Source organism: Sparus aurata, chromosome 1 (genome assembly GCF_900880675.1).
Source record: "Sparus aurata chromosome 1, fSpaAur1.1, whole genome shotgun sequence".
Classification (NCBI taxonomy): domain Eukaryota; kingdom Metazoa; phylum Chordata; class Actinopteri; order Spariformes; family Sparidae; genus Sparus; species Sparus aurata.
The window spans coordinates 5753032-5765887 of NC_044187.1; the positions used below are offsets into that span (position 1 = coordinate 5753032).

Here is a 12856-nt window from a genome sequence, read left to right on the forward strand (position 1 = left end):
GGCTGTTGCACCTTTTATAAACCTGAATCTTCACTGTAGTTGCTGATCAAAGCACAAGCTTGACATCAGAATGAGGCTGAGTAGATAATGACTGAATTTTACATTTTTGTGTGAACATTTACTTGAAGAAGTTAATTGTTTGCAAAAACAACAAAACAAGTTAAGTCTTCGGCCATCTTTCTCATTATGTGTGTAAATTATGTGAAGGGGAACAAAGTTGGTTGTGTTTTTAACAACTCTACTTCTGTTTAATGCTTTCAGAGCAGAACAGACAAGTAGTCAAGACAGTCTCCTTCCACGTGTGGTTAGAGTCTTACTTGTGCTACTAATACTGCTCCTGGACATTATTTACCTGCAGGCATCTTGTTGACTCTGAAGCCACACAGGGAGATGAGAGGAGCAGTGATGAGTTTACCTCCAGCAGCGAGTGGATTAGTCGTCCTTCTCCTCACTGTACAAGGTAAAGTATATCTACATTTATGTTGCAGAGTTACACTACAGGTGTTTACAGTCAGAGCGACCCAAGGTGATGAAGAATTAATTGATTTAGTCATTCTTAGATAACTATGTTCTTAGATTTGACTTGTAAATTGATGCACTTCTTTAACGAGGAAGTAACATTTACCTAAGGAGTGAGAGGAAGTCAGATGAGACATGCAAATCAGTGTGAATGCACTTCCCCTTCATCTTGTTGAGTGAAGTTTTGCTGTAGGCTTTAATCACACCTATTTCTGTGTATATCGGGTATTTATTTAAATCAAAGTCTTTCTGGGATGTGTTACACTAGTCTGAGAAAATTGTGTCTGATTCTGTTTGTCCCCTTCAAGAAATCATAAAAATGAGCTACTGCAGCAACCCTTTACAATAAGTTATCAAAGCCAACAAGTAGAGACAAGCTAAAGTTTTGCAAGTGTACTTCAGTTGTGATCTAGAAAAGTAAAAAAAAAAAAAAAAAAGTATTATCTTTATTGTTGTTGTGAATCTGATGTTCTCTGTGTTACAGTGATACAGGGTCAGAATGGCTGGGGAGTGACCTACAGCTCTACTGAGATCTGTGCCTTAAAAGGATCAACAGTGGACATGAGCTGCACCTACAGATACCCATCCACTGTAAAGAGAGTTCAGAATAGATTCTGGTTCACAAAAGAGAGTAATGGTGTTTATACAGATATGAGAATAGACCCACAGTATTCAGGTCGTGTGCAGTATATCTGTGGTAACAAGGACTGCACTCTGAGAATCACAGACCTGAGAGAGAGCGACTCAGCTGAGTACAAGTTCAGATTCATTACAGACCAAGAAGGTGGGAAACATTCTGGTTTACCTGGAGTCACTTTGTCTGTCACAGGTAACATTGCCATCTGGATATTTATTAAGTTCTATGTTGCAATATCTGTGTGTGTGTGTGTGTGTGTGTGTTGACATTCAGTATAAATGAAGACTTCTGTTTCTTATTCACATATTCAGATCTGCAGGTGAGGGTGGAGAGATCACATGTCTTTCCTTCTGAACTCTGGGCAGCACTGAAGTGTCACAGCAGTTGTCCTCTACCTGGTCATCTTCACTACGTCTGGTACAAGAATGGACGGATCATTCGGGGACAAACATCTTCTTATTATTCAGACTACTTCACTCCTACAGACAGCTTTTCCTGTGCTGTAGAAGGACATGAGAACTTCCGCTCTCCTCCACTGTGTGAGTTTACTTACAGTCGTCCACTGAAATAACACCTGGTGGAGCCTTTTGAGCCGACCTGGGGTCCGTTTCACAAAGCAGGTTTAGTGAAAAGTCTGAGTTTGTTAACCCTGAAATGAGGGAAACTGAGTTTTCCGTTTCACAAAGGGAGGTAACTCAAACCAGAGAAAGAGGGCTAACTCTAGCCTGTTTCACAGAGAGAGGTAACTTAAGCTCTCGGTCAGTTACCATGGTAACATACTCTATGAACCTAACCTGGTCGGGACCAGGTTTTTCTCAACAAACCTCGAGTTTCTCTCTGTCTCCGCCCTCTTTCAGCCACACACGGTATTTGATTTCCTCATTCATTCAGTCAGCAGGCGAGTTTTGGTGAAGTATAGTTCTGCCGTCTGTTTTTGAGAAAATCATTGCAAAAATCAGTCAGTAGGCCTACATTAGAAGTTATATTAGGTGGCGACTATTTTCACTACTGTGGCATGTCCTTTGGATAATGATCCCGTGGATGAAGGTGCAGCATTACTGCACAGAGAATTAAATATTCGTCGGGAGATGATTATCAGCATTTCCAGACAATTATCTTTTTGAGCGGTACCGTTTCACTTCACAGTCCATCATTTACATACACAACCTAATCCGTCCTTACATTTCCAACATTGCCAACCGAAGTCATGCTCTCACATCCCAGCAGATATTGTGTGTTGCGCTGTGTTTTTTTGCAAATGGGAGTTTTTTATACAACGTCGGAGATGCAGAGCACTTGAGCAAGGCAACTGTATCAGAGCGGTCAGAAAAGTGTGCCTCGCCCTGAAACGCCTACTACCATCTTTATCATTTTCAGCTCCTCTGCCTCCGTTAGAGGTGGCGGTGCTGGGCCACCACCCGTTTTACGGGCATCTGCTTTCTTTCTGTTGGCTGAGTAGAAGTCTGTGTTAATTTAAATAGGCTTAATTATTTTACAGAATATGATATAGATGAGAAGACATTTATGTGTGTGAATACAGTATTATGTTGGGGATAAAACAACTGTACAGTCAAACAGCCACTTAATATTTACTTGTAAAACATGATCAAAATGAGGTACCCCCATGAGATTATGCTGAGGTCTTACCTGTTTGAACAATGTTTTTATGTTTCATCTTAAGCTGCAGCCAAGTGCGCTTCTCCCCCGCGGGATTGCACCTAAATTAAATAAATTAATAGGCTACCACTCAAGCAGTTTCCCCCTGTAATATTATTGTGATTGCAAAGGACTACATTAAAACTTACGCATTGACCCGAGAACCAATGTTCTCCCACGCCGTCTCCCTCTCTTTTGCTGCCGCAGCGTTGTTACACTAACTTCTAAAAACGTGCTCAAACTCACAGTATGAGCGCATTAATATTTCTAATTCCAGTGGGGTGAAAAACGTAGCCCTCCTCTTCCCCGTTGCCATGGCGACTCGTCGAATCAGGGCTCCATTGATGCTGTCTTTTTATACTTGTGGTGCACGCGCTTAACTCCAGGTGAAACTACTCCCAGCTGATCAAACTAACTCAAATCTGCTGTTCTGGAACCGAAAACTCAGAGTTTCCTATCTCAGAGTAGATCAACTCAGAGTTCAGGGTTAGACTCAGAGTCTGTTGAACCTGCTTTGTGAAACGGACCCCTGTTGTACTGGACCTTAACTACATGTAATTCAGTGATATTTGGTGATTCATTGTGCAGAATCGGATGACAACCAAATCACAGAACAATGAGATTGTAGACATGATGCATAAATACTTTTCATTGATCTGCTGCCATCAGCACTGATTTAACCCTGACATTTTGAGTCTTTGTGTTTTATGTTTTTAATTTGAAATAAAAATATGAACTAGCTTTAGTTTTCTGATGTGTGCTTTATGTGGCTCCCTAATGCCAACACACATACTGGAATTCAATGTAAAATGTGTTCATGTTTTCTCCTCCAGATCCCACGAGGGTTCCCTCTGTGTCAGTGAGTCCCTCTGCTGAGATAGTGGAGGGCAGTTCAGTGACTCTGACCTGTAGCAGTGATGCTAACGCAGCAGCTACTTACAACTGGTACAAGAAGAATGGAAATGCAGACCGTCATCCTCTCAGTAAAGATCCACAGCTTGTCTTCAGCTCCATCCAGTCCTCTGACTCTGGAGAGTATTACTGTACAGCTGAGAACGAGCTTGGGAGGAGGACGTCTGAATACATCTCTATTAATGTGAAATGTGAGTAAAATGCAGCTGATTTAAATCAACTAATGACTTTTTAAAACGTTATTGCCCAGTCAGGTGTTTTGCTGACCGTGCACTTTCTACAGCTCTGCCTGTTTCCCCTTCACAGTCTGCTGCTGTTGTTCACTGAGCAGCTACAGTAGATGATGAAATGATGTTTGATTTACAAACTGTTTCCAGATCTGCACAGATGTTCATTGATCCGGAAAACCACCTCTAAAGTTTAAGATGCTGCCACACATAAATACACATCCAACATCTTGTCAGGTCGGGGTTTAAAGGGGAAAACTATGGAGATAGGAGGACCCTAACGCAGTTACTCACAAGAGGCAAGGATATGGGAAAACGAAAAGCGAGCTTTATTAACTCAAAGCTGAATGCAAAAATCAAGGAGCATGAAACCAAAGAGGTCCAAAGACCCAAAAAACAAAGTAGCAAAGAAAGCAGCAAGACAAAGTACAACTAAAAAGCAAAGTTCAAATAAAAAAATGCCAAAATGCAAAACTCAAAGTCCAAAAACACATACCAAGGAGAGACTGGAGACAAAAGGAGCTCTGGGAGGACAAGACACAGACAGGAGCATGAGCATGAACATGAACATGAGGCAAGCTCTGAGGCTGACAAATACAATGACCAGACAAGGAGTGACGGGAACACACAGACTAAATACACAGACACTGATAAACAGACGAGGAACAGGTGAGGAGAGAGAGGAGGGAGGAGGCCAGGTGTGGTAACAAAGGGGAGGAGCACATGAGAGAACATGAAGGGAACAATACAACAGACAGAGGGGAGAACATAGGAGAAACGTAAAGGACACAGAGGGTCATGAAAACTCAAAACAAAGACACAACAAGACATGATACAAAGACATAATTCCATAATCAGAACATAACAAAAACATGGCTCTAGAGTCATGACACATCTAATGTGTCCAGAGTCCTGTTATCAACTCTGTCTCTGAGAAATGATGTTCATATATCAGTAGTTTGTTTCACCAGATACGTGAAAACAAAATTACTGACTGGATTTGATTATAAGGCAGCTTTTTTAGTATAGTAGAAAGTAATTTAATTACAGAACCAACATCATCAGTTTGTACCACAAATTCACTGGAGGACACCAATATAGAGGAAGCTCTGACTGCAGCAAAGGAAATATAAAATATATTGATTTTGTAGCTTGTGCTAACCAAGAATATAATACCAATGATTGTATAGAACCACCTTTTATATATAATTTACCTCTGTGTTTCCCCTTAAAACTGTAAGAACATTCTTCTAATCTCCTCTTAGAGTTTAATGTTCATAAATCAGATACTTCCAATACACACACACACACACACACACACCTGCTGCAGTCTTTTGAATGTTGAAAATGAAGAAAAGTATGTCTCCTTAAAGGACAGACGTTACATTATTAATTTCTCCTTCACTATGTCAGAAATTAAATCTTACATTTTTTATCCAAAGTAACAAGACGGTGACTAGTTTTTTAAATACATGTTGCAAAGTAGTGATTCAAACTGCACCACCTACTTCATGTCTGATATTGACCTCTCAAATTGTATTTATCCTTTTAAAAAAACATTTAAACATTCAGTTTTACTGTGAAATCTCATCTGAATCCAAAAATGTATGTTAAATATGTTTACATCTTTTCCAGATGCTCCAAAGCTTTCCTCTGTATCAGTAAGTCCCTCTGCTGAGATAGTGGAGGGCAGTTCAGTGACTCTGACCTGTAGCAGTGATGCTAACCCAGCAGCTAAATACACCTGGTACAAGAAGAATGGAGATCCAGACCTTCAACCTCTCAGTAAAGAACCACAGCTTGTCTTCAGCTCCATCCAGTCCTCTGACTCTGGAGAGTATTACTGTACAGCTGAGAACGAGCTGGGGAGCAGGACGTCTGAATACATCTATATAGGAGTGAAATGTGAGTAAAACGCAGCTGCTTTGAATCAACTAATGACAACCTTTAAAAACTTTATCAGCCAGTCAGGTGTTTTGCTGATGGTGCACTTTCTCCAGCTCTGCCTGTTTCACCTTCACAGTCTGCTGCTGTTGTTCACTGAGCAGCTACAGTAGATGATGAAATGATGTTTCATTTACAAACTGTTTCCAGATCTGCACAGATGTTCATTGATCCAGAAAACCACCTCTAAAGTTTCAGATGCTGCCACACATAAATACACATCCAACATCTAATGTGACCAGAGTCCTGTTATCGACTCTGTCTCTGAGGAATGATGTTCATATATTAGTAGTTTGTTTCACCAGATACATGAAAACAAAATTGCTGATTGGATTTTATCACATGGCAACTTTTTCAGTTTGTACCATAAATTTACTGGAGGATACCAATGTACAGGAAGCTTTGACTGCAGCAAAGGAAATATAAAATATGTTGATTTTGTAGCTTGTGCTAACCAAGAATATAATATCAATGATTATATAGAGCCACCTTTTATGTATGATTTACCTCTGTTTCCCCTTAAAACTGTAAGAACATTCTTCTAATCTCCTCTTAGAGTTTAATGTTCATAAATCAGATAGTTCCAATACACACACACACACACATACACACACACACACACACACACACACACACACACACACACACATACACACCTGCTGCAGTCTTTTGAATGTTGACAAATGAAGAAAAATGTTTCTCCTTAAAGGACAGCCATTACATTTTTAATTTCTCCTTAACTATGTCAGAAATTAAATCTTACATTTTTTATCCAAAGTAACAAATCGGTGACTAGTTTTTTAAATACATGTTGCATAGTAGTGATTCAAACTGCACCACCTACTTCATGTCTGATATTGACCTCTCAAATTGTATTTACCCTTTTACAAAACATTTAAACATTCAGTTTTACTGTGAAAACTCATCTGCATCCAAAAATATATGGTAAATATGTTTATATCTCCTTCAGATGCTCCAAAGCTTCCCTCTGTGTCAGTGAGTCCCTCTGCTGAGATAGTGGAGGGCAGTTCAGTGACTCTGACCTGTAGCAGTGATGCTAACCCAGCAGCTAATTACACCTGGTACAAGCAGAAACAAAAACTGCTTCGAGGACAGACGGGCATCTATCATTTCTCCTCCATCAGCTCTGAGGACAGAGGGAACTACTCCTGCAAGTCTGAGAATCAGTATGGAGAGATCATGTCCTCGTCTGTATCAGTCGATGTCCAGTGTGAGTACAAAATATAAGCAGCTCTGGTGTCCTGCTGACTCAGCGTTAAGGGACATATGACTTGTAGTCACAGTGACCCTGCTTCACATGTTTACACACATATCTCCAGATATAATGTGAATTTATTGGTAACTGTGGTCTATTTGTGTAGGTTGAAGAACGACAGGTCTAAAAAGGCAAAATACAAGTTTGTGTTCGCAAAACACATGACCTTAATCCAAATTGTGAATGTTACAAAACCATCATACATCTACATTTACATAAAGGACATTTAGCAGACGCTTTTGTCAAAAGCCACTTACAATAAGTGTATTAGTCACAAGAAAGAAACCACAACATATCACCATCGTTAAAGTCAAAAATAAAAAATAGAAACAATTATAAGCTCTCATGTGAAGATTGTAGCTGCTTTTCATCAAGGATACCTTAATTACATAAGTGCTATGAGTTCAGTGCTAAGGTTAGTAACAAACAGGTGGCGTGTGGTCTGACCAGTGTTTGGGGGTAGACAGGTGCAGTTGGCCTTGAAGGCCAGCACCATTGTCTTGAATTGGATGCAGTCTGCAACAGGAAGCCAGTGGAGGTCACAGCGGAGGGGGGTCACATGGGAGAATTATAGTAGATCAAAAACGAGGCACACTGCAGCATTCTGGATACGTTGCAACGATTTAATTCCATCCATTGTGAGGTAGAGGGCAGGTCTGCAGGATTGTCTGATATGAATGACATGAGACTCTTTAATTCTCCTCCAGATGCTCCAAAGCTTCCCTCTGTGTCAGTGAGTCCCTCTGCTGAGATAGTGGAGGGCAGTTCAGTGACTCTGACCTGTAGCAGTGATGCTAACCCAGCAGCTAATTACACCTGGTACAAGGGGAATGAAGACTCACCAAAAGCATCAGGACAGATCTTCACCATCACAGACTTCAAAACTGAACACAGAGGGAATTATTCCTGTGGAGCCCAGAACAGAAGAGGAAGAAATGAAACCACCGTACATCTGACTGTTGTGTCAGGTACATTTTTGATGGTAGTACAGATGATATCCTTAGTACGGAAAATTATATTGCATTTTATTTGACAAAGCATAAGGATGAATTTTTCTTGAATTAAAAAAACAAGGAATGTATCAGCCTGAGCATTTTCAGTGAAAGGAGAAAATTGTTGGCCTCACTTGGGGATACTGTAGGAGAAAAAGGGCTCTGACAGCCACATCTTCAGGTTAGGAGGCAGGGAAAAGGAGTGTGTTCCAGTTAGCTGGGAGATCAGATCAGATTTTATCTTTCAGTTGAAACAGTGTTAAGAGTTTTAGGAATATAATAATCATGTGTACATGTATCTGCCTTGAAAATGTTAAAGGACGTGTTCCCTGATGTTTCTACGGGTGTACTGCAGCAGTTTTGGGTAGTTATTGCTTCTTGAGAGTCTTAACTCCCTGTGCACTCAGAGCGAGAGTTTAGTCTTTATTGTTGTACGCCTGCCAACCACATCCAATGTAGCTGTTGGCTTTTGTCTTGTGATCTCTCCTGCTCATATTACATGTGGAAAGAATATTAATGTTGAGCCCAGGATTGAAAACTGCCCATTTATTGGTTTGTAAGGATGGTATATTGTTGTACATAGATGATGCTGTCCTATTGAATTCTTTAGACCTCGACTGCCAAAACTGATGATGATAAGAAAATCTGTGACATTTTACTCCTGTGCATTTACAGCAGTGAAACATGACATGGTTGTTTTAACTTTAACTAGATTGTACATTATTTTTCAACAAAATCTCTAACTTATGTGCTATAATACATGTGTCCACAGCCTGACAGATAGCCCAAGTACATTGAGCAGGACATTAATTGATTATATATGCACACATGCAGTTATCATATATCACTCTATTGGAACAACAGAACAAAACATGCTGTAACACTCTGATTAACTGTCTGTTTTCTTTTGATCACCATTTCTTAGGATCAGGGAAATCAGTGGCTGCTGGAAAAATCACTGTTGTTCTCCTGGCTATCATATCCCTCTCTGTCGCTATTATATTCCTCTCTGTCGCTATTATATACCTCTCTGTCTCCCTGTGGATCAGGTGAGCAGTTCTGTACTACAGAATCACTGAATGTTCAATCACTGCAATTTACCATTTGTTTATGTTTTAATTTACTCTTCTAACCAGGAAAAAGAGGGCTTCCAGGGAATCTACTGAGGCTGAAGAGAGACCAGATGACAGGGAACAGGTGAGAATAGTTCTGTATTTAACTGTAGAAGACATAAAACCCAGTCTGGCTCCTGTTTATTCATACTGCTGAGTCACTCTGTATCCTTAAGGGTTTCTTGAAAACTCATCTGACAGAGGAGGACTTCATGTTGCACATTTGACGACAGTGATATTAGTTCCATTATTACCACAGCTGCTTCTGCTTCAGCTGTTTTCATCCTGGTTTCAATCCTTTGCAAGAATGCACTGTTCAAATGAAAGACTCATAAGATATGTAGCTGAAAGTAATTCTGTTTATGTCTACCTGACCAGGGACAGCCGGAGGAGCAGGAGGACTTAAATTACGCCAGTGTCCACTTTTCCAACAACCAGGCAGATGATCGGTCCTCCAACATCAGACCAGCTCAGCCTCAAAGACACGTGGAGCAACAGGACGTTGAGTACGCTGCTGTCAGATATAACAGTGCCAGTACCGCCCCAAGGTGATTGGCTCTTCATACAGGAACACTACGCAACATTAAAATGACTTCACTTTGAAATGAATTCATTGCTTTTGGATTCTCCTTCATCTGTCTGTATTATTATCACTGTTGAGGTGAGAATTGTTTTAATTTATACAATATCTTTTTCGTTATTCTTCTCAGAGCCAGAGGTCAGGGAGCTGCAGAGGATCCTGCTGTGTTGTACAGCACCGTCAACAAAACCCACTGACCTGCATTTATAGTCTAATATTTCTGTTCCTTCATAACATTAGTATCATAACAAGAATATACAATAGAGACAATTATATATCTCAGAGAAGCTCAGATTTATGAACTAAACATACACCAGTGTTCCGCTTGGTGAAAGAATGTGTGAAGTATTTTATGACTTTATTATCCATTTAATTGTAAATATAACTTCTAACATGTTTTTTACAGCAACCTGATGAATGAAAGTTCAATATTCAGTGAACTTTTATATTTTCTCTTTGAATTAGTTTCTGACAACTGTTCTTCCTCCCAAATCTCCCTTGCAGCCTCCAAAACACACCTGAAGTAGTTGTACAACAGGTGATGTGATACCTTTCAGACCAAATGTGATATTTTCCGAACCGTATCAGAGCTTTAGGACAGTCTTGCCACATAATACAATTTTAAATTGAAATGTTTTTAACTTACATCTGTACTGTTTGTTACCTTAGGTACAACATATTTGCGCAATTGGGTTGTTTTTCCTGACCTTTTGTGCTTTTGTTACATGTTTATTTTACCCTGGAGATCAATAAAGTATAATACTTACTGAATAAATTGATTGATTGATGAACTGTGTCAGATTTATTTGATATTTCAGAAAATACCTGCAAGGTGACCTTTTAACACAACATTAAACATCTCTTAACGTAATGTCTTAGAGTGGACTGAGGATTGAAACTGGACTTCAGTGACCCACCACTTAAAACAAATGTGGGTCATGGGCAGAAAGACTGGCACTGGTTGACCCTTCCTCTTCTTCAGGTGTTTCGCCCACACCCATCTTTGAACTTCACCTTCATTTTGATCTAAACTCCACACCTGTAGCGTTTTGTTACTGCATCTTGTACGATTATGAAGATAGTGTGGTGACAAAATGTGTCCACAGAAAAACAGACACATAAAAACACCTGGGGATGTTCTCAAAACAGCCTCTGTGGTAGTTCTTGCTACAGACGGTGTCCCAAGGACCACATTTTGCCATGGTGACACACACACACACACAGAGACACACACACACACTCACATTCACACTCACACACACACACAGATGCACACACACACACACACACACACACACACACCTTACACAAACACACACAAACAGACACACGTAGTACTCATGGAGCATTAAAAGGGAGTTTTAGGTTAAATTTGGCTATCAATTATAATGAATGATTATCAGGGATAATAATAAATAACAACAATGAATAGGATAAGTAATATGATCCAATTTACACTAGATCACCTTTTAATGCTCCATGGATAATACACAATGGTGCCCCGTGTGAGGCAGCGCACAACACACCAACACTCATGGTGTGAGGGCAGTTTTTTGTGTGTCAATATGCACTGCAGTCATGATGTGATGTGTCAAACTGTAAGAAGGCTGTTACACCTTTTTTAAACCAGAATCTTCACTGTAGTTGCAGTTCCAAGCACAAGCTTGACATCAGAATGAGGCTGAGTAGATGACGACTGAATTTTAAATTTTTGTGTGAACATTTACTTGTAGAAGTTCATTGTTTGCAACAACAACAAAACAAGTTAATCTTCTGCCACCTGGCTCATCATGTGTGTAAATGATGTGAAGAGGAAGAAAGTTGGTTGTGTTTTTAACAACTCTACTTCTGTCTACTGCGTTCAGAGCAGAACAGACAAGTAGTCAAGACAGTCTCCTTCCACATGAGGTTAAAGTCTTACTTGTGCTACTAATACTGCTCCTGGAAATTATTTACCTGCAGGCATCTTATTGACTCTGAAGCCACACAGGGAGATGAGAGGAGCAGTGATGAGTTTACCTGCAGCAGCGAGTGGATTAGTCGTCCTTCTCCTCAGTGTACCAGGTACTGTATGTCTACATTTGTGTTGAAGAGTTACACTACAGGTGTTTACAGTCAGAGCCACCCTATGTGAAGAAGATTTAATTGATTTAGTCATTCTTAGATAATTATGTTCTTAGATTTGACTTGTAAATTGATGCACTTCTTTAATGAGGAAGTAACATTTACCTAAGGAAGTGAAGGGAAGTCAGATGAGACATGCAAATCAAAATGAATTCTCTTCCCCTTTCTCTTGTTGCGTGAATTCTCGCTGTGGGCTTTCATTACATGTATTCCTGTCTGTCCTGGGTGTTTTTTAAATCAAAAACTTTCTGGGATGTGTCACACCAGTCTGACAACTTGTGTCTGATCCTGTTAATCCCGTTCAAGAAATCATAAAAATGTCCCTAATTAAAAAACTATAGAGCTACTGCAGCAACCATTTACAATGAGTTATCAAAGTCAACAAGTACAGACCAGTTAAAGTTTTGCAAATGTACTTCAGTTAAGATTAAAAAAAGCAAAAAAACAAACAGTTAACTTCTTTGTTGTTATGAGTCTGTTTTCCTCTTGTGTTACAGTGATACAGGGTCAGGATGTCTATGGAGTGACTTACAGCTCTACTGAGATCTGTGCCTTAAAAGGATCAACAGTGGACATGAGCTGCACCTACGGATACCCATCCACTGTAAAGAGAGTTGAGAATGGATTCTGGTTCACAAAAGAGAGTAATGGTCTTTATACAGATATGAGAACAGACCCAGAGTATTCAGGTCGTGTGCAGTATAACTTTGGTAACAAGGACTGCACTCTGAGAATCACAGACCTGAGAGAGAGCGACTCAGCTGAGTACAAGTTCAAGTTCATAACAGACCAAGAAGGTGGAAAACATTCTGGTTCACCTGGAGTCACTTTGTCTGTCACAGGTAATATTTTCATCTGAATGTGTGTGTGTGTGTGT

General features: G+C 39.9%; 1 protein-coding gene across 1 annotated transcript; it reads left to right on the forward strand.

The window, feature by feature from the left end:
- The first annotated feature begins 357 nt into the window (after positions 1-357).
- LOC115588249 (basement membrane-specific heparan sulfate proteoglycan core protein-like) lies at positions 358-4892 on the forward strand. Its single transcript, XM_030428705.1, has 5 exons — positions 358-460; positions 1004-1348; positions 1468-1695; positions 3646-3860; positions 4860-4892. Exons 1-5 carry the CDS (start codon positions 391-393, stop codon positions 4890-4892), a joined length of 891 nt encoding a protein of 296 aa, XP_030284565.1. The 5' UTR covers positions 358-390.
- Positions 4893-12856: the final 7964 nt, after the last annotated feature.

What these genes read in the sequence shown, in the direction of transcription:
- LOC115588249 (XM_030428705.1), top strand. Translation starts at nt 391, where the DNA reads ATGAGAGGAGCAGTGATGAGTTTACCTCCAGCAGCGAGTGGATTAGTC. An exon ending in AGTCACTTTGTCTGTCACAG is followed by an intron (nt 1,349 to 1,467) that starts GTAACATTGCCA and finishes TCACATATTCAG; the next exon opens with ATCTGCAGGTGAGGGTGGAG. An exon ending in CTGGAGAGTATTACTGTACA is followed by an intron (nt 3,861 to 4,859) that starts GCTGAGAACGAG and finishes TAATGTGTCCAG; the next exon opens with AGTCCTGTTATCAACTCTGT.